At 37.9% G+C, this 21,363-nt stretch overlaps 2 protein-coding genes across 2 annotated transcripts in view; both read right to left on the bottom strand.

Moving 5' to 3' along the window:
• Positions 1 to 14,988, bottom strand: part of LOC116119301 (cytochrome P450 71D11-like) — a 39,744-nt gene extending 24,756 nt beyond the window's left edge. Inside the window, exons 1-2 of the mRNA XM_031405241.1 lie at positions 14,189 to 14,988; positions 1,188 to 1,229 (exon numbers count right to left, since the gene is read on the bottom strand). Of these exons, the coding sequence (XP_031261101.1) occupies positions 1,188 to 1,229; positions 14,189 to 14,971 (825 nt within the window). The 5' untranslated portion in view covers positions 14,972 to 14,988. The remainder of the gene's footprint in view (positions 1 to 1,187; positions 1,230 to 14,188) is intronic.
• A 3,427-nt stretch (positions 14,989 to 18,415) lies between these two features.
• Positions 18,416 to 19,186, bottom strand: LOC116119323 (cytochrome P450 71D10-like). The gene has a single exon (XM_031405266.1). The coding sequence runs from the start codon at positions 19,134 to 19,136 to the stop codon at positions 18,576 to 18,578; it is 561 nt and encodes a 186-aa protein (XP_031261126.1). The 5' UTR covers positions 19,137 to 19,186; the 3' UTR covers positions 18,416 to 18,575.
• Positions 19,187 to 21,363: the final 2,177 nt, after the last annotated feature.

The raw sequence follows: 21,363 nt of genomic DNA, 5'->3' as shown, positions 1-21,363 counted from the left end.
CATGATTTGAACTGAGCCACAAATTTTTTTCTTCAACGTTTCAAAGTCTTAAAAACTACCATGACATCATTTAGTATAACTAGAGCTGACGGTGAGTCGTGTTGTGCTTAAAAATTCAGACTTATCATGCTATGCACCGAGTCGTGCCAAACCGCAAAAATCGTTTCTGTCATGCTGTGCCAGCCCACCAAATTTGAAGGCCCATAATATGACTCACTATATATTGTGTCGTGCCCTAGGCCATGCTGTGGCCTACCCGTGTCCTTTGTAAAAATATTAATTTTATAAATTATAAAAATATTTTATATTATATTTAGTTACATTTTGTATTTATATAATTAAATAAATAATCCACTATGAACTATGAACTATAATAAATAATGAGAATTGAATATTAACTGAATTTCACACTTTTATTACTTCTAAATTATAATTATAAATTATAAATACAAACTTAGAAATTAGGATTAAGAATTATTATACATTTCATTTTCATTAATTTTTAAAATTTTAAAATCTTCAAATTTCTTATATGTAAACATAGATTAATATTTTTTTAAATTCTTTTTTTATTTTTTGTGTCGTCCCGTGTTAGCCTACGTGCCTTTTTAAGGCCCATGGCATGGCCCTCATAATCGTGGCCATGCCATGCCGTGCGTTTTTTTTTTTTTATGTTGTGCATTATTGTACCGTGCTTTTTTTGTCCCATGGCTGGCACAGTCCATCGTCGGCTCTATAAACAAGCGTGATGGTATGGTAGGCCACGTTATGGCTTTGGGAGCCATGGCCAACCCAGGTCCAAGGGAAATTTTGAAAATTACATTTAAAATGTATCAATTTACCGCCTAACATCTACGTATTCTCTTTGCTCCTTTATTTTCCCAACTCTGAACTTTGGTCCCCTAAATACAATTTCCAGATTTCATCATCACCACTACTTTAAGCTATGCATTTAAGGCTAGTGCGTGCCTAATCAAGTAGTTATACAGTTTGTCAAATTGTGCTCACATGATATTGGCTTAAAAAAGAAAATATCAAACAAAGTAAATGGAAACTAATTGATTTGACTTACCAAGACCACTGCTTTGATGTTGTCCATAGTTAAGGGAAATTGAAGATCACCATGCTGTTGAACTTCAAGAGAACATCAACCAGATCTTCAGCTTCCCCACTCTTTCAATGTTTAACGTTTCCCGTCTCTTCTTGTGGTCATTTATAATTTTTTCAACTATTCTGTCAGCTTCTTGATGCAGCCTCTCTATCTGAGACTTGACTCCAGTGATCCATGGAGAAATTAATGGAAGGAATAGTTCTGAAATACTAAAACCTGCCGTCACTTTTAAAGTTTCTTCCACAATGAAATGAATAATTCTTGATCTTTGGATTTGCCACCAAAAGCTGCCCTGGAAGTGATACCATATTAGTGAAGCAATTTTCTCTGTAAGGTTAATTGGTGATCCTGCTTTGAACCAACCAATCATGAGAGTAGCCACCTCTTCCTCTCTAATTGATCGGAAAGACTGGACTCTTCTCGCGCTAAAAGTTCCAACGTGCAAATTTTCGTAACTGTCTCCATAATCACCATATGGTGAACAGACTATATCAGTAGAGTCATAAACATGATATTGTTGCCACCGTTTGAGGCCTTACGCAAAGTTTATATCATGGGTTTTCATAACTTCTCTAGCATACTCCGGCGATGAAACAACCACCATGGAACTTCCCCGAGCTGTAGGTGCATAATGGTCCATATTTCCCGGCCAAGTCTCTAATCTGTGATGCGTAGAGAGCCTCCCAGCTGGTGCAAGTTTCCGATGAGAGGTAATTTCAATGGCCTGGAGGCTTCTTCGAGTTTGGCGTTTGCGCTTCTGGTCGTTTCAGAATTTTGAATAAAGTAAAAGAAAAAGGAGGAAGTTAAGATAAGGGTGAAGGATTGAATTGAAACTCCATGACTACAAGGAATTTAGTTACACCATCCCAAGCTTCATATATAAAAGAATTGATAAGAGCTGTTACCACAGTTAGGTATAAATAAATTTTATCTTTTAGTCTTGTAACTTTATCAAAATAGTAATTATCAGTATTTTTTATTCGGACGACCCTCTATTTTGTCAGGACTATGCATATATCTATTAGATTTAAATTAAAATATCTCAATGAGATAAATCCCTAATGCATAATGATTCTGATAAAGTTTACATTATAACGTTCTGATTAGAGAATAATATATACCATTATCAACCTAGCTAATGTGGTTATAATATATATATATTTTTTTTTTATTTTAAAGCGTTGTGCAAAGTAGAAACTGCATTAAATTTACATTATTTATGAAAGACAATAAATTATATTTCACGAGGCCCCGAGAAAATATATCTTTTTGAAATTTCCTATTGTTGATGCGGGATTTTGACATCACCTAATCGACACGTACGCAACGTTGGTTGGCCATGAAACACACGTGAATATGATAAAATGTAGTAGTAAGAGCTTTTTAAAGTGGTTCGGATGCAAGGTAACAAGTCCTACGTCCACCGATAGTTGTATTAATATTGTGGGTCAGGTCGCAACAGCGGACTGACTTACAAATGATTAGTGAAAAGTAAATGCAAAGATACAAGAGAGAGAGTGTAGCTAATTCAGAGTGTAAATGGTCGATTCCCCTCAATAAAGGGTCTTCTCCTTTTTATAGTGAGATGAGTGCAAGTATCATCATTAAATCCGTGGGTTGGTGTGAATGTCAGGACAAAATTCGGCTTTATCACACTGCCCACCTTCCAAACTGATTTCACGCGATTTGGAGCAGTGAATGGCCACGGGATCTCCACGGTGTCTAGCAGGTCTGGTGCACGCTACCGTTCGCGAAAGCAGGTCACACTCCATCACATGATTTCCTACGTCAGCCCTTGATTTCCTAGCATAACACCTATGGATGATAATTCAATGTTTCGATCACAAAAATACCAAAAAATTGTTTAAAGAATGAAAACAAAGTCATAAACCATATGGTACTTATATCCACATTTCTTTGAAACTCCAAAATGTATTCCATAAAAATAAATACAGTATTTTTTTTTTTTTCAATAGAAGAAATAAGTTTAACAAAAATGTTCTTTGTGTTCATTGGTACCAATAAACCTTTCACTAGGGCCGATAAACTATTTTCGATGCCATCCAATGAGGTCTGTAGTTTATCAGCTTAATTTAAAGAAAGCGAGGAGGGACCACGAGATGGCTGGAAGTTTTTTCTAAAAGAGAATATGTTAGTTGAAAAGTGATGCATGTTTCATGTTTTTTCACAACGAAATAGTGCTTTAAAAAAAATCAAAACATGAAATAATGAAGAAGTTGAAACTTATTAAGTATAACATTCGAAATTCGTACATAAATATCCTCATTTTAAATTAAATTTAATTATAATGGTCATTTAGTCAGGAACTAGGTTCAATGATATAATATATCTTGTTTCTTTTAATAGTATCCTCTTTCGTGGACATATTTAATTAATTTTATCTCTCCTCTCAAAAGCACATTTAATATCACCAACACACAACACGTCGAAATCATGTATTCTAGAAGAGTTTGTAATGGTAGATGCGGGCAAAGGCTTGACTTTGAGGGTCAAATGTAATCTTTAATGAATAGGGGCCACCATAGAATTACATTGTAGGGTCTAGAGTGTTAATTTCAAAACCTAGAGTGGCCGAAGGTAGCAATTTGATTTTATAGGGACTATTTTTCTATATAAAATTTAAAAATAAAATTGTGGACCGAAGTGGCCATGGCCACCATATGCTTTATTGCCACACTATGACTGTGAGCTGATTGGACCGGTATTAGCCACGCATGCTGATGCATCTTTCCTAGGATAGAGTTGTGGTTGTAACCAAGGAATTTAATTATCATATGATAAAAAAAAAAAAAAAATAGCATAAACAATATCTAGATTTCTAGTCAATATATATAATAATTCTCTAGTCAATATATTTTGACATTAATTTTGTCAAGACTATACTTATATATCACTAGATTTATCTATAAAAAAATAACTACAATATCTAGATTTCTTCACTAAAAGATTGATTTCCTTATCTATCCATGTATGTTTGTAAGTTATGTTATTAGCCTAATTACTTGAAGATATTTATTTTTTTATTTTTGATAATCGAGGTGTTCGGGTCAGTTTGTGCGCATCTCAACTAATTTTCAGGGTGCATTGAACATCCTACAAGCCCAATGTTCTAGGTAAACCACAATGTGGTAGGTGACCCCTGTGGTTTGAATCCAAGAAATCAATGAAGAACAAATTTTCTTGACCATCAGCCAACCCATTAGGCTCCATTACTTAAAATAACCAAACACTAACACTAATAACTGTGAAGTTCTACTTGAAACGCGATTAATTATGTCTTTTTTTAAATTATTCACAAGTTAAAAACACTATATGTTTAATTAAAGAATTGTATGTTTTCAATTTATTGCTTTTCACTAAGAGTTATAGGCTTTATATGAGGATAATCTGCAGAATCTCCTAATTATGTCAATTACAATATATACATAATTAGGACTATAAGATATCGAGAATTAGGTTGTAATCAAGTCGAGCCGAGCCGAGTCTTCAGCTAATCAAGCTCAAGTCTGTCGAGCCAGGAAATGGTGATCGAACTTGAACTCGTTCTGGTTCAAGTTCGAGCTGGCTTGCGAGCTCGAATTCAAGCCAAGCTCATTAGGCTCAGTCAACCCTGGCTTGACCACCCCCAATTTCAGCCCTAATATATTTTTTTTTTTTTTTTTGCTCATCAACCTGTTTAATTATCAATTTTGCAAACACATCTACTATAAATGACAATACATAAAAAAAAAATTAGCTACTGCATTTCCTTAATCATATTAACCATGCCGGTTTGTATTAGAAATTAATTTAAGTAACTAAATTTCTTAGTTTAGTTCACTTGACTTAATTAATGTTTGAGCAAAACGAAATAACATGTGATTTTGAGCCGCAACTAACAATTGTACATGCTAGTAGTAAGCTAGTAACTATACATCAAAATACAAGCCAAGTCATCAAATAGCTGTCCAATAATAAAAAAAATAGGTGGCTGTAGATGGGCTGTCTTCTACCGAAACCACCAGTTTCCCGAGGCTGCAAACAATTCAATTTAGTAAGTTTCTTTTTATGTAAATATTCTAATTGATTGGCTTGAAACTAAAAAAAAAAAATTAGAAGAACAAGAGATCATGCATGCTCCCATGTGGTTTAGGTAACTCTCACATTTAATATATGCATAATCATGAAACGAAACCAAATGAATCAACACGAACCTGCGCATGCCTACTACCGTGCAACCAACTGTATGAATCCCAGGAACTTATAGGATATGAAGCTTGATCTCCAACGTTGCTGCCTTCCTAAAATGAAAAAGGAGGAAAATTAAAGTTTAGTTAAATAAAGATACTGTAATTATTAATTGAACTAAAACTATATTCATATAACATACTTTGCACAATTCTTCACCCATTCAAAGAGCAACACCAATCACATCCACATAAGAGAATCTTTTTATGTTGAGAGCCAATGATTCGATATGTTCAATTACCCTACTCTCGCACTAAAGCAACACCAGAAGCAACCTAATGATAGAGATGGCTAATATATCTCACGAGCCATGGTAGACAAAATTAGGTATTTGTTGAATTTGTCTTCACCCCTGTAAAGCATCAAACGCACCAGGATCCCCCACAATTTATGGCATCCCTCTCTCAAATAATAGTCTAACTCAAATTTACTTGGCTCAACAGTCTCAACTACATCTAGAAAGTTAATAAATCATCTCAATCCTCTGCCTTGTCTTTTTGCTGCCCCCACCGCTCACCAACAGCCTAATCCATCCCTTACTGATGTAGAAGCACAGACAGTATTTATGCTTTACTATCATCATACTCCCTATATACCTCATACAAGGCATCCAGAACAATCACAGTATTTGCCTGCGCTTCATGGTTAGGATACATCTTAGGGAACGACCACTAAATCACCCTCATCTTCAATCTAGGGTCCAGTACAGCAGCCACGACCATCAGCATATTACATTCCCCCCAATTTTTGTCAAACTTTTCTTTATTTTTCAAACCATCCTAATAAAATCACTTCATCTTCACTCTTTCTATCCACATGATTTTGATTAGACAAACTTGTTTTAGAAACAAATTTGCTGTTGGATATCATCCCTAAGATGAGATTGGTCACACCACTAAAACCTTTAAAATATCACATACTTTCTCTACTTTGTCTTAATCATCCTCCTGAGGACAATAATGATACTTAAATCCCTTTCCTTCAATCTTGAAAAAACACGTCTAAACCTAATTGCCGTTGCCAACATTTCATATGTGAATTCCACCATGTTTTTCATAAAAATAAGCTTACGAAACGGCAATCGCAACTGTTAACAATCTTTGAAAAAACCTTAACCTACTTTTAGAGGTATGATATTGATACACTATCATGGATGTCATCAATGATAGTCTAATTTGATAAAGACCATCTTGAACACTAGATTCAAAATGTGCACAACATCTATATGAAACAACTTGCCCCCGCAAATGAGCTTCGCTATAGCTTGGAAATTTCCCTAAGGACTTTAATTGCAACTCATTGCTTGTATTATGTCCACTGAGATCGTATGGACCTTATTTCATTCCCAATCGATCAAACACTTGTAAATGGCATCAGAAATGGCAACACCGTTACAGGGAGGAGGAAATGAACAAAGTTGAGGATCGTCTATTCAGCTTCCAATTATCATCGATTTAATGCCCAGTCCACACACCATTTTCCATCTTTTGATTTCATGAAATCCATAGATTTGTGGTCAAATTGATCTTTCTAGCACCCTTCAATAGCATCTTCAACTTCTACTTCTCATTTTCAATCACCTTCACACAATCATTTTTGCAGGTATTACGCGAAATGGATTCCATTCAGGAATCTCATACTTCATCATGTGTTTCAATCCCTCTTCCTCCCAATCGTAATGGATGCTCATGCATCGCACCCAATGGCAATAGTTCCCTCATCTTCAACATATCGAACTTGCCTCTAGAGCAGGCAGGATAACAATTGCAGATTAGCACCGGTAGGGGAAAATATTTGTTGTTGCCTCACGGAAGCTATTCTCTTTGCACACCTCTTCAAATGTCTATTAATTGGTAGTGCTTCTAGTGGCATTATTTTTCAGCTTGGTTTTACAGTGGATGCACTCCACCTTCTTTGTACCATCAGAAGAACCACCCTCCTTAAATTTTGTCCACACTGCTGATTTCTTGGCTCTCTTTCTCCTATGAAGTGGTTGTCATTGTCTTCCACATTTTTATGGGCTACTAACACTTTGTTTTATATTTATTGTGGTTGCATAAACGTTACGACATCTATCGCTCTGATTGTAATTGTACCTCATCCAATGTCGGGATCCTGCCTTCCATTTCCATACCTATATTTGAAAAATAAAAATAACAATTATTAATTGAAATTAACTGCTCAACTCTATCAACAAACCATGAAACTTATATAATAAGAATTTGATGTTAAGTCAAAGAAATAAATAATCAAAAAACTCCTACACACAACACAACATTGCAAAGGTTGAGTTTCAATAGCATCAACAATATACAAGCCGATTAAAGCACATTGTACTCTAGCAGAATACAAACAATGGCATAAACCTCAAATTATTAAACCACATAATAACAACACAACACTCAGACTCAACCTAGAAAATTATCAACAAACAAAGGCGTAGCCAAACTCAGAAAATTTTATACCTCTCTTTATATTATGCCAACCAAATACACAGAAGATTAAACTTAGCAATCACTACCTGACAACACAATCAAAGAACAACAATCATTTTGAATAGAAAAAGATCAGAATGGGTTTTGAAAACTTTAGTAGGTTGTCATGCAACCATAGAACTCCATTTAAGTTTGAGTTGAAGTCATTTTTCACCTTTTTGCAAAACTCGTGGACTAAAGCACTGAAGTTTGAGAGAAATGGTTTCACGTCTAAATTCATCGCATTGGCGTGAAACTCTGAAAGTTGAAGCAGTCATGATTCGTGATGTCGTCATCGATCGGCGTTGGCATCTACGGTGTCTTCGATGGCAAGAAGAGGAAAAAAAGGGTTGAGATTACATGGTTGAGGGATTTGCAGTTTAGGTTTGTTGATTTGGGCATTTGGGTCGTGTTTACAACTAATTACTTAGGGGTTAAATGTCATTTAAAAAAAAAATAACTTGAATATAACCATTACCCCACAGTTTATAAAACTCACAAAAGTAACTCTGCTTATGCGAGCCACCTCCGGCTCACGAGCCTATCGAGTTGAGCCTCCCCCTGATCAAACTCGATTCGTTTTTAAATGTGGAGCTCGAGCCGAGTTGACTCACAGAAGTCAAGTGGACCATAAATGAGCTTCAAACGAGTCGAGTCAACCGGCTCACAGCTACTCTTTCAGAAAGGATATCGGTGCTATTGTCCAAGTCTTAATAAGTATCTTGTTTCCATTGATATTGCCTTTCTAGAAGAAACACCATACTTTCCATCTTCTCCCGCAGATCGTCAGAAGGATAATGATGATGATGATTTGTTAGTTTATACCTTCACCACCACTGCACCTATATTTGAACCAGCTTACTATTCCTACACTTCCTACATTTGCTCCTATCTCTGATCTTGCTCCTATCAAAGTCTACTCTCATCGTCCACCTCCTCTTACTTCATGTCCAGCACCAACTTCTTCATCATCAGATCCAATTTCAAGTGATGATCTTCCTATTGCATTGCCAAAAGGTAAACGGCAGTGTACTTATCATGTTTCTTCTTTTGTTTCTTATGATCATTTGTCACCTTCATCATGCTCTTTTATTGCTTCCCTTGATTCTATTACTATCCCTAAAACTGTTCATGAAGCCCTTTCTCATCTTGGTTGGCGTAATGCGATGATAGAGGAGATGAATGCCTTAGATGACAATGGTACTTAGGAATTGGTAGATTTATGTTTAGGGAAACATGCTATTGGATGCAAATGGGTGTTTACAGTTAAAGTTAATCTAGATAGGTCTGTTGCTTAGTTAAAAGCTTGTCTGGTTGCTAAAGGATATGCTCAAACCTACGGAGTTGATTATTTTGATACTTTTTCCCCTGTTGCTAAGTTAACCTCTATTCGGTTGTTTATCTCTATGGCAGCTACTTATGATTGGCCTTTGCATCTGCTAGACATCAAGAATGCTTTTCTTCATGGAGATCTTCAAGAAGAGGTATATATGGAGCAACCTCCTTGGTTTGTTGCTCAAGGGGAGTATGGGAAAGTATGTTATCTTCGCAAATCTCTATATGGTTTAAAACAGAGTCTTCGTGCTTGGTTTTGAAAGTTTAATCAGGCTGTTGAGAGATTTGGTATGCTGAAATGTAAAACTGACCATTTAGTTTTCTACAAACGGTTTGAAACTGTCATCATTCTTCTAGTTGTGTATGTGGATGATATTGTTATTACTGGGAGTGATGATGTGGGCATCACATCTCTTAAGTCTTTTCTCCATACCTAGTTCCACGCAAAAGACTTAGGGATGTTGAAGTATTTCTTAGGGGTTGAAGTTACAAGGAGCAAACGGGGTATATTCCTCTCTCAGAGGAAATATGTGCTTGACTTATTAACTGAGACAGGGAAATTGGGGGCAAAGCCATGCAGTGCTCCGATGGTTCCTAATGTGTAGCTTACGAAAGATGGTGAACTATTTGGAGATCCTGAGAAATATAGAAGAGTGGTTGGGAAGTTGAACTATCTTATGGTGACTCGTCCAAATATTGCATATTCAGTAAGTGTTGTCAGTTAGTTTATGGCCTCCCCAACAGTTCATCATTGGGTAGCTTTGGAGTAGATATTGTGTTATTTGAAAAGAACCCCTGGATGTGGTATATTATATGCCAATCATAGTCACTCTCATATTGAATGTTTTTCAGATGCAGAGTCGGCAAGTTCTAAGGTAGATAGAAGATCCATATCAAGCTATTGTGTCTTTGTCAAAGGAAATAAATGGTGACTGGCAGGTTGTGTTCCTTGATTTCAAGAAGATTTTTACATAAAGTAAAGATCTTTGCAAAGATCTAGTTGGCATACATCTTTTGGATGTTTGTCCACATCTCTTGGGCATTTTCAGTTTAAGGCAAGCTGGCAGCTATCTCCTGGTTCAGGGAGTTACTGATCTAGGCACAAACCAGGGTATTGCACCGAATCTAGTGCTGGGACAGGTGTGGTTTAGTGGGTTGGGGAAGGGTTCCATCGATGAACCTTTCCTTATTTTTTTGCTACCAAAGCTCGCCGGAAGTCTCTAGCCCAAGTGGTGTAATTTTGAGATCCGACCAAGGGTTGTTTTACCAGTACAAGCTCAAAGCCATCGAAAATCGGTGAAAAAAGGGCATCCCCTGGTTCTGGTTGACCGGTGGAGGCTGGAAGAAATTGGAAGATCTGGTAGGGGTTTTGACCTGTCGGGTTAGGGTTTTGACCCATAAACCTAAATGGAAATGGGCTAGTTTGAAAGTTGAATCTAGGTTGGTGGCTGGGCTCTGTTTGATGGTTGGACCACTTTGGATGTTTGGGCCTGTTGGATGAGTGGGGTTAGTTTAGTTGTGTGGGCCTGTTGGATGAGTTGGGTTTGTGTGTGGGGACTCATTTGTGGCTGTGGACTGTGAGTCTGGTTCTATGGGTGTTTAGGTTGGGTCCTTTTAGTGATGTTTGGGGAAAAAAAAAATTCAAATCCTACTGCCTTGTTTTGCATGTTCAGAGAAACAATGGCTTAGAGAGGATTCTAGCGGAAGCAAAGATTAGCTCTGATACCATGTCAAAGTTTGAGCTTGAAGGAAGGCAAAAGAGGCAAAACACTACCGAAGAATGCCAATGGATGGAAGCTTGACAAAGTAGCAGACACAATGCTGAAGAATGTCAAGAAAAGAGATAATGAAAGATTGTAATTTTTGCGTATATTTTTGTGTATTTTAATGAGTATATCAACTAATTTATATAGTGGCTTTGAATACAATAAAGGCAATGATATAATACAGTAAAGGAAATGTAATAAAGTCTTAATTACAAAATCAATCAAATAATTGTAAATCAATAATTGCTTGATTCCAACATGAATATCTTCAGCATTCCATATTTCATCAAAGAGTTTGTAGATGGATAGTCAAAATATAATCTTCAATGAATAGGGGCCTCATAATTATAGAGTTACATTTATAGAGTTACATTTGTCAAGTCTAAAGTGTTAAGTTCGAGATTGAGAATTTGATTTATAAGGACTAAATAATTTCTATATAAAATTAAAAAAAATAAAAATTGTAGGGTCGAGATGGCCATGACCACCATATAAAGTAATTCTTTAGTCAAGATGTCTTACTATTAATTTTGTTAAGACTATATTTAATTATCGTTAGATTCTTATCCGTAAAATATTATTTCATTACACTGATGAATAGATCCGATGGTATTTAAGTATGGTCTTGACACAATAAATATCTAGACTTTTTCAATTAATCACCCGAGGCCCTAAAGTAAACAACCGGATGAATCTCCTTAGTAGTCACCCTTATTAGTGCCTGAAGGGACTAAAACTCAAAAACCCATGTTGAACCTTTTTGCTCTTTTACCATCAAGATGGCCACCTCTAACTTAAAAACTCATATTAAATCTTTTTTCTCTTTTACTATCAGGTCACCCAGAAATGGTTAGCCTAAATTACTTGAAGATTACAAAAACACCAACACTAATAACTGTGAAGCCCCGTAGAGTTGCTTATCCTTGATGAATAAGAAAATCCAAATTAAACAAAAGAAGCAAAATGCCAAAAGCCCCACTGCTACAATCACATGCCATAAAATAGGATTATTATTAAATCCCCCAACCATGAAGATAATGACAACTTTGATTAAAACAAAATATTTATTTCTTGTCGTGGTTGGNTATCTCATGTCAAAGTAGAACTAACCTGGCTTGGGCCTTTGTAGGACTGGGCCTGGTCCGTCTTCGCTAATGGTCCTATTTCCCTATTTAGGCCAAGGACGATTTTTGGCCCTAACAGTTTGTCCCCCACTCTCTGAGTTGAGAGTATCTCAAGTCAGAGAATAAGTTGCGCTCAAGGCGAGCTCGTTCTTTCCTCATGGACGAGCGATCATTGGAGAGATCTGACCGTCGCAAGTGATTTGATTAGACCTTGGTCGGTATCCATTCCTGAACAAGAGCACGCCACCATCGCGGTGTGCCTGATCGGTTCGACGAGCCAAAAAGCAGAGAACTAGGTAAGGTCGCTCGGTACGTCAGTGCGATTATCGAGGAAACCGCGCAAGGGGCAATCATTTGTCCTGTCGGAATGGGCGAAGTTTAGGAAGTTCACCGAGGAGCTTCATTCGATCGGGGTGTTGAGACGACTAGGTAGGTGAGGTGACCGAACATGTTGACCACTCGTTCGCCTCGGACGGACGAATGGACGAGGCTTGATGGCGTTCTGAAGTTAGCAAGGAAACCGCGCAAGGGGCAATCATTCGTCCTGCCGGAACGGGCGAAGTTCAGGAAGTTCACTGAGGAGCTTCATTCAGTCGGGCTGTTGGGACGAAAGTTGGACGCGTGTCGAACATACTTCTAGATGTACAAGCTGAGTCGGCCGGGAGGGTCGGGCGACCGAGATGCAGAATCCATACAGGTCCACGGTTTCCCAGGTGGTCAGGATCGCTGCCACATGTATGGTGGCGATCGATTTGTCGTTTCGAGAGCGGGAAAACGAAGAGACTCCTGACAACTGACCAATCATAGCCTGCCACGTGTCTGCATTTTTCTTTACAAAATTGGGGAGCAGACTGTTCATCTTCCATTCACGTTGGTTTTGTGTTTTCATCCGAAAAATCTCTCCCCTTTTTTTTTGCGTTTATGTCCCAGGTTCTTGAGCGAAGGTGGTTTTTTCTACAATCATCCAAGGTAATTTCTTCTTTTTAGGTCGTTTTGCTGTTCTGTATGTAGATTTCTCTTTTGTTGAAATTTTTGGGAGGTAGGATAAAGGTGTTTTGAGCTTTTGAGCGGGTTTAAACTGGATTTTCGAGTGTTTTGGTGTTAGGATTTTGGAGAATAGGTGTAGGTTTGAATTTTCCGGTGGGTATTGGGGAAGAATCCGGTAGTTTCGAATATTTTTTGGGTTTTTTGGATTGGGCCTGGAAGACGAAGTCGACTTAGGTGTTGTTTGGGTCGGTCGATACGTCTGACCGAGTGGTGAGGGGTCGTGTGGTGTGGACTAGGCGATCGGTCATCCAGGGTGAGCGGGGGTTTTCAGGTTCGTGGGAGTGAGCGAGGTTAGCAGGTGACTCGGGTGGACTTGGAGGTGGGTCAGTCGCCAGGGGCGAGCGAACTACTGTACTGAATCTGGTTTTAGGGTCGGTCGATCGGAGGGGTCGACCAAGGGTAGGTTGACCTATTTATCAGACAGGTCGGGTAGTAGCGTCTCTTCATTCGGTCAATTAGGCGGGGCGACTAAGATTGAAGATTGACTTTCGTGGGTGTCGATCGGTGTTGAAGGGCGACTGGTAGCTGGGTTGACATTTTGGCTGTTTAGTTCTCCAAAGAACGGGTCGGTCGGTTCGGACGGGCGAGTCATCCGCTATGTTTGACGATATGTCATCGGAGTCGAGTCGAGATGGGGTTGATGTTAGGGACGAGTATGAGCGTGCCCCGACTATGGTGATGATGCCTGAGGGGAACATTTCGGTCGACGTGCCGACCGCAGTTAGTGTTACTGCTCCAGGGTCGAGTGGAGTTGGGCCAAGTGGCTCGGGTAGGTATGGTAGGAGTGGGGAAGACTCCGGAGGGGCTGGCAGTCCCTCTTCATCCAGTAGTAGCTTTGAGGAAGAGCTGAGCCAGCAGGGCAGTGGGATTCTGACCAGGGATTATCCGTCCATGCTGAAGGACAGTGACGTGTGGCGTATCCGTACGCTGTATCATATCCTTGGTTCTGTCAAAGTCCGGACCCCGCGATCGTACGAGCGGGTTGATTGGGAAGCTGAAGGTTGGGTCTGTATGTATGAGAAATGGTTTCACGATGGGTTGAGGTTGCCTGTGCCTCGCCTTGTCTGGGAGGTGCTGAATCANTATTCTGTCAGCTTCTTGATGCAGCTTCTCTAACTGAGACTTGACCCCAGTGATCCATTGGAGAAAATTAATGGAAGGAAATAGTTCTGAAATACTAAAACCTGCCGTCACTTTTAAAGTTTCTTCCATCAATGAAATGAATAATTCTTGATCTTTGGATTTGCCACCAAAAGCTGCCCTGGAAGTGATACCATATATTAGTGAGGCAATTTTCTCTGTAAGGTTAATTGGTGATCCTGCATTTGAACCAACCCAATCAATGAGAGTAGCCACCTCTTCCTCTCTAATTGATCGGAAAGACTGGACTCTTCTCGCGCTAAAAAGTTCCAACGTGCAAATTTTTCGTAACTGTCTCCAATAATCACCATATGGTGAACAGATTATATCAGTAGAGTCATAAGACATGATATTTGTTGCCACCGTTTGAGGCCTTGACGCAAAGTTTATATCATGGGTTTTCATAACTTCTCTAGCATACTCCGGCGATGAAACAACCACCATGGAAACTTCCCCGAGCTGTAGGTGCATAAATGGTCCATATTTCCTGGCCAAGTCTCTTAATCTGTGATGTGGTAGAGAGCCTCCCAGCTGGTGCAAGTTTCCGATGAGAGGTAATTTCAATGGCCCTGGAGGCTTCTTCGAGTTTGGCGTTTGCGCTTCTGGTCGTTTCAGAATTTTGAATGAAGTAAAAAGAAAAAGGAGGAAGGTTAAGATAAGGGTGAAGGATTGAAATTGAAGCTCCATGACTACAAGGAATTTAGTTACACCATCCCAAAGCTTCATATATAAAAGAAATTGATAAGAGCTGTTACCACAGGTTAAGGGTATAAAATAAATTTTATCTTTTTAGTCTTGTAATCTTTATCAAAATAGTAATTATCAGTAATTTTTTATTCAGGACGACCCATCTAATTTTGTCAGGACTATGCATATATACTATTAGATTTAAATTAAAATATCATTCAATGAGATAAATCCAATAATGCATAATTATGATTCTGATAAAGTTTACATTATAACGTTCTGATTAGAGAATAATATAATATACCATTATCTAACCTAGCTAATGTGGTTATAATATATATATATATTTTTTTTTTATTTTAAAGCGATTGTGCAAAGTAAAGAAACTGCATTAAATTTACATTATTTATGAAAGACAATAAATTATNGAGGAAGATTGGGATAAGATACATAAAGTTTGTGAAATTTTGAAGGTTTTCAATGTTACCACTAGCATCATTTTAGGGTTTGAATATCCAACATCAAATAAATTTCTTGTCGAGCTTTGTAAGGTGAAGGTTTTGTTGGATAAACATGCTGAGGATGAAAATGAATTTTTGAGGACCATGGTGACGAAGATGAAAGGGAAATTTGATAAATATTAGGGGGAGTGCAATTTGTTGATAGCTATAGCTGTTGTTTTGGACCCTAGGTGCAAAATGAGAGTGTTGGACTATGCTTTCCCTAAGATTTATGGTGATCTTGACGCACGGGTTCATTCTACAACAGTTTGGGATGCCTTGTACGAGTTGTACAGGGAATATGTGGCCGCTAGTCAATCATCTACTGATCAACATATGTCTGCAACTAAACAGGGTAGGGGGAAGGGGAGTGGAAGTGGGAGTGGGAGTGGGAGTGGGAGTAGTAGTGGGACGAATGTAGATGATGACTCTTCTAGTTGGTTGGATTTAATGAACTATGTGGACGTGATTGAAACTGTTGCCCCGGAAAAATCGGAGTTAGATTCCTATTTTGAAGAGCCATGTTATAAGTGTCAAGTGGATTATGAGGCGTTTGATGCCTTAAAGTGGTGGCAAGCAAATAGTTTGAAATATCCAGTGTTATGCAAGGTGGCTCGTGATATACTTGCCATTCCTATTAGCACGGTGGCTTCAGAGGCTACCTTTAGTGAGGGAAGTAGAGTTATTGACAATTATCGATCTCGACTATCTCTAGACACAGTGCAAGCACTACTATGTGGAGGTGATTGGTGTCGCAGTCAGCTAGGACTAATGAAGATGGATCAAGTAAGTTCAATTAACAAATAAATTATTACTGTTTTTATGTCTTGTTTATTTTGAATATTATTTTCTTTTACTCTAACGTTAAACTTTCTGATTTTTTCTTATATATGTTTTAGTCGGATGAGGAACCACTGGAGATTACCCTTCCTATCTCTTCAGTTGAAGGGATTGAGTAGATTGTTTGACCCTCAAACATATATTCACAGGTTTGTAAATATATAGGCCTTTTGTAGTTTTTTTAATTTCTATGCAGAAAACCTGGTTATTCAATATAGATATTGAGATTATTTAGTATTGCTGTGTTGATTTTGATTTGGGGAATGGTGATTGCTGTGTTGATTTTGATTTGGTGAATGATGAATTGCAAACATTTGACTCGCAAATTATTTGCTTCCTTTGTATTTACACTTTGCAGGTGGGAGCGTGGGAGGCCTGGCTTTGGGTGGCTTTTGTGCCTTTCTTCTACTTTGGGTGGCTTTGGGTTTTTCTCTCCTGGTCTACTCGGATTTTGCTATCACAAAGTCTATATTTCTTGAATTAGTTTTCTGCTCTTTTGTCTTTGTATATAGCTTCATGGAGTATACTTTTGTGTTTGTATATAGCTTCATGTGTTTGGACTTTGGACATAGGCACATGGCTTCATGGAGTGTACTTTTGGTTTGTACATAGCTTCATGGAATGTACTTTTGGTTTGTATATAGCTTCATGTGTTTGTACAATTGTAATGCGTATTTCATCCAACAACTTTAAACTTGTCATTTCATTTTATGTTTTGGAAGATTGTTGGTGTTGGAAATTGAAGATTGTGTTGAATTATGGGCAAAATTTGCATTTATCTAAGTACAATGTTGACAAAATTTGCTTGAATTAGGTTTCTTAGACAGATTTATAAGTGGGATATTGTATTGTATGTAGAATTGTATGTAGATAGGTGGAAGTCGAAGCTGGAACTGCAGGAAGATTTAAAATTACAATTGCAGTCTGTCTCGAGCTCGTTCGAGCTCGAGTACTCCTTCACACTCGCAAGCTCGAGTTCAAGCTTGAGTACTGAAGCTCGATTAAGGTCGAGCTCGAGCTCGGTACTGTTCATTACGAACTGAGCTCAAGTAGCGAGACACTCGACTCGGCTCGTATACATCCCTAGGCCTACGCATGCTGATGCATCTTTCTCTATGGTAAAGTTGGTGTTAGTAAACCAAGGAATTTAATTATCATGTGAATTATGGCTATTGTAACATCACACCAAACTAATATATATAATAATTCTCTAGTCAATATATTTTGACATTTGGGACTGTACTAAGCAACCTGTAACCTCTTGAAGAATACACAGATGACAATTTGGGAGGTGAGTCTATTTAAATTTGTTTGTAGATATCAGTTTTTTGATAAGCTTCTTCCTAAATCCAACATTCAATGTTGTGACTTTGCTAATATCTATCTAAATTTGTTTTAGGCTTTGCATAAGTGCCAGCTTGGAAATGAAGTTAGAAAGAAGGAAGGGAAGCTAGATTTCAGAGTTGTCTTTTCTTTTATTCTATCATACAAGTTGTAAAATTGTTCGAACTTGATAATGGCGCAGAATTTAATTGCATAAGTTCATATGGTTTTTGTAGTTACTGAGAATGGAGAGAATTAAAGTATGGGACAGAGGTAGTTGGTGTGCCCCGGGCATGTGCCACTTAAGAAAAGTAAAGTCGTCGTGCTTGATGAAGCTACTGCATCCGTCGATACTGCTACTGATAATTTGATTCAGCTAACTTTTCGACAACACTTCACTGACTGCACAGTCATAACCATTGCACATAGGATAACTTATGTTCTTGATAGTGATATGGTTCTTCTTCTTAATTGCGGTTTCTATAGTCCAGAATCTGGATATTCTTTTATTGGTTGTGTTATTGTCACGGTAACAATAATTATTTTTCAATATCTTGGCGTAGGACTTGTTGAGGAATATGATTCTCCAGACAAAGTTGCTCGAGAACAAGTCATCGTCTTTTGCACAACTTGTTGCAGAATACAATCTCAGGGCAAATTCCAGTTTCTTTTGTTACTGTAATCTGCTTTGGAATCAAATGCTTTAATTAGTAAAGCAATTCTATTTTTGAAGTGAAAGCACTATAGTATTGTATTTAACCTATCAATTTCTGTCCATCTGAACAAATTATTTAACAATATTAAACAACAAATAGCCCCGAAAACTGTACTCTAAAGCATTTTAATTTATTTCCCTTGACCCTTGACATTACTTATTTGAAGCAAACAAGTTTAACAAGCTTAACCATTTTACACACTGCACATCTACACGTACATCGATCATAATCTCACAAGATCTATATGTTGTTGGGAGATTAAGATTAAGAACGATAAGGAATAGGAATCAGCATCAAGTCTGTTTTCCTGCCTAAAGTTACACCAAAGACCTCAGTCATGTCTAGATCTTCAGGATTCATCCCATTTGGGAGCTTCCAATCAAAATGGTATAGAAGTTGTGCGAGTGGCAGCTCAATATTTGGCAGTGCAAACATTAAGCCTGGACAGATTCTCCTTCCAACTCCAAATGGAATGTATTCAAAATCTGCCCCCCTGAAATCAATTGCACTGCCAAGAAATCTCTCAGGATAAAATGTCTCAGCGTCATTCCAGTATCCAGGATCTCTTCCAATTGCCCATCCGTTAACAACCACTCTAGTCTTTTCAGGAATCTTGTACCCGTTGATTTCACAACTCTCTCTGCATTCCCTTGGAAGTAAAAGAGGTACTGGAGCATGCAGCCTCATGGTTTCTTTGATCACTGATTTCAAGTACTTCAATTCCTGAATGCCATTTTCATCAACATATCCTTTTCCATCAAAGACTCGTCTTACTTCAGCTTGTGCCTCTTTCATTACCCTTGGGTTTCTTAACAATTCTAGCATTGCTCACTGTAAAGCCGTTGATGATGTCTCACTTCCAGCACTAAAAATATCCTGAGAAACTGTTGGATGATGGCTTGAAACGCTGTCGTATTAGAACTTAAATGGAACGACGTCGTTTTGATTCAAACCTAAGAAACAATCCTGAGCGTTGATGAAAAGAAGATCTAACGGCTGGAATTTAACCCTAATGTCAACCATATAAATGTAGAGTTATTTTGGCATTTTACGCATTATGTTTTTGTGCAAATCTCTCTCTTCTTCGTTAAACACCATTTTGAGTCTTTTAGGGTTTCAATCTGGGTTGAGTGAATCTTGTAACTTGTTGATTGAGTAACTGGGTTAGGTCATTATGGGTGTATTGTATACGCTGTTTATAGGGAGTCGAAGGGTGTAATCTCTAGGGTGAGTTACGGGTTGAAAAAAGGGTTTTTGAGGAATTTGTGTTGCTGTGTGTAATCTATAATCTTGATAGTGATTTAGTGCAGCGAGCTCGTGTAATTCCCGAGTTCAACGTGGACGTAGCTTGCTCAAATATAGAGCAAGTGAACCACGGTAAATCTTATTGTTCTTGTGTGTGTTTTGTGTTTCTTGTTTTTGATCTTTTGTTACTTGGTTGATTCTTTTTGTGAGTGGTTATAACAGTGGTATCAAAGCCATTTCTTGGAGATTAGGGTTCTTTTGTTACGAAATTAGGGTTTCGTGAAATTGGGGTTTTTGGAAATTGGGGCTTTTCGAAACTGTGATTCCTTCTAGTCTCCAATAGGATCTAGGGAGTCAAATCTTGGTAAATTCTAAAGGTATATAGACTGGAAACCAATAACTGCCTTAAAAACTGCTTAGTAGTAATTGGCAAATTTTGGTGTAACAATGCCACGTACCTTTTTAGGTTCTTTATTGTTTTCTTTATTATCATTATATTGTAATGAGTACCGCTCGTATAGAGATCTCCCAATATGATGGGAAGATCGATTTTGGGAGTTGGAAGAAAAAGATGAAAGCATTGCTTTCTCACAACAAGGTTGCCATCGCACTGGAAGAGGACTCCGAAAAATGGCTAGAGGAGATCAATGAAAAGGCGTACAATCTGATAATAATGAATCTGTCCGACAGCGTCCTCCGGAAGGTAGATGGAATTGAATCACCGATTGAACTCTAGGGTAAACTCACTACCTTGTATGCTTTGCAATCTGCCCCCAACCTAGCTTTTTTAAAGGGGGCTTTATTCTCTTATAAAATGTATAGTGTTAAGAGTATAGATGAAAACCTAGACGAGTTTTTAAAAATGACCTTGGTCCTAAAAGGGACAGATCAAGCTTTAGGAGAAACCAGCCCAGCCATGATTCTATTGAATTCTTTGACTGATGACTACCAGGTAGTCAAGAATGCCCTACAGTATTCGGGTACTGTACCAAATCTTGACCTAATAACAACATGACTTAGGGCTAGAGAATTAGAATTGAAAACCCAGAAACGGAATGGCACAAATCTATTTGTTAAGAGTAGACCAGAACCTAGTCAAACTGGCAAAGGAAATAAGAATAATCAGGGGGCTAGAAATAAGAAAAAATGGAAGGGCAATAACAAGCATAGAGGAGATTCTAGAAAATGCTTCTTTTGTAATAAAATTGGGCATATTAAAAAGAATTGTTTTGAGTGGATTAAAAAACAAAAACAAGGGAATACTGAGAATAACCTAGCCACTACTAGAAACCTGGTAGAGGAACCTGAAGTACTTACTGTGTCAATGAATGACACTGGTGAAGAGTGGGTGTTGGACTCAGGCTGTTCTTTTCACATGAGTCCTAGGAGAGACTGGTTCCAGGAATTTGAAAATGTTGAAAATGAAACTGTTTACATGGGAAACAATAATACATGTAGAGTAAGAGGGATAGGCACAGTGACTCTAAGGGCTAACACTGGAAAAGTGGTAAAACTAACTAGGGTTAGATACATACCAAAACTTAAAAAAATTTGATATCCCTTGGCACCTTAGATGAATCAGGATGTTGTTACAAAGCAGAACATGGATGCTTGAACATATATAGAGATAACAACCTGATACTGAAAGGAGAGAAAAGAAATGGCCTTTATATTCTTTGTGGGAACCATTCCCAAAACTATTTTAATTCTGTGATTACTTCTACTAACTTGCCCAATACAGAAAAGTGGCACCTTAGATTAGGCCACATGAGTCAAAGAGGTATGGACATTCCGAAGAATAAAGGGC

This window comes from Pistacia vera, unplaced genomic scaffold (genome assembly GCF_008641045.1).
Source record: "Pistacia vera cultivar Batoury unplaced genomic scaffold, PisVer_v2 Contig880, whole genome shotgun sequence".
Taxonomy (NCBI): domain Eukaryota; kingdom Viridiplantae; phylum Streptophyta; class Magnoliopsida; order Sapindales; family Anacardiaceae; genus Pistacia; species Pistacia vera.
Note: the sequence above shows the minus strand (reverse complement) of the source record. Positions and strands in the feature narration are given on the sequence as shown.

What these genes read in the sequence shown, in the direction of transcription:
- LOC116119323 (XM_031405266.1), bottom strand. Translation starts at nt 19,136, where the DNA reads ATGCTAGAATTGTTAAGAAACCCAAGGGTAATGAAAGAGGCACAAGCT.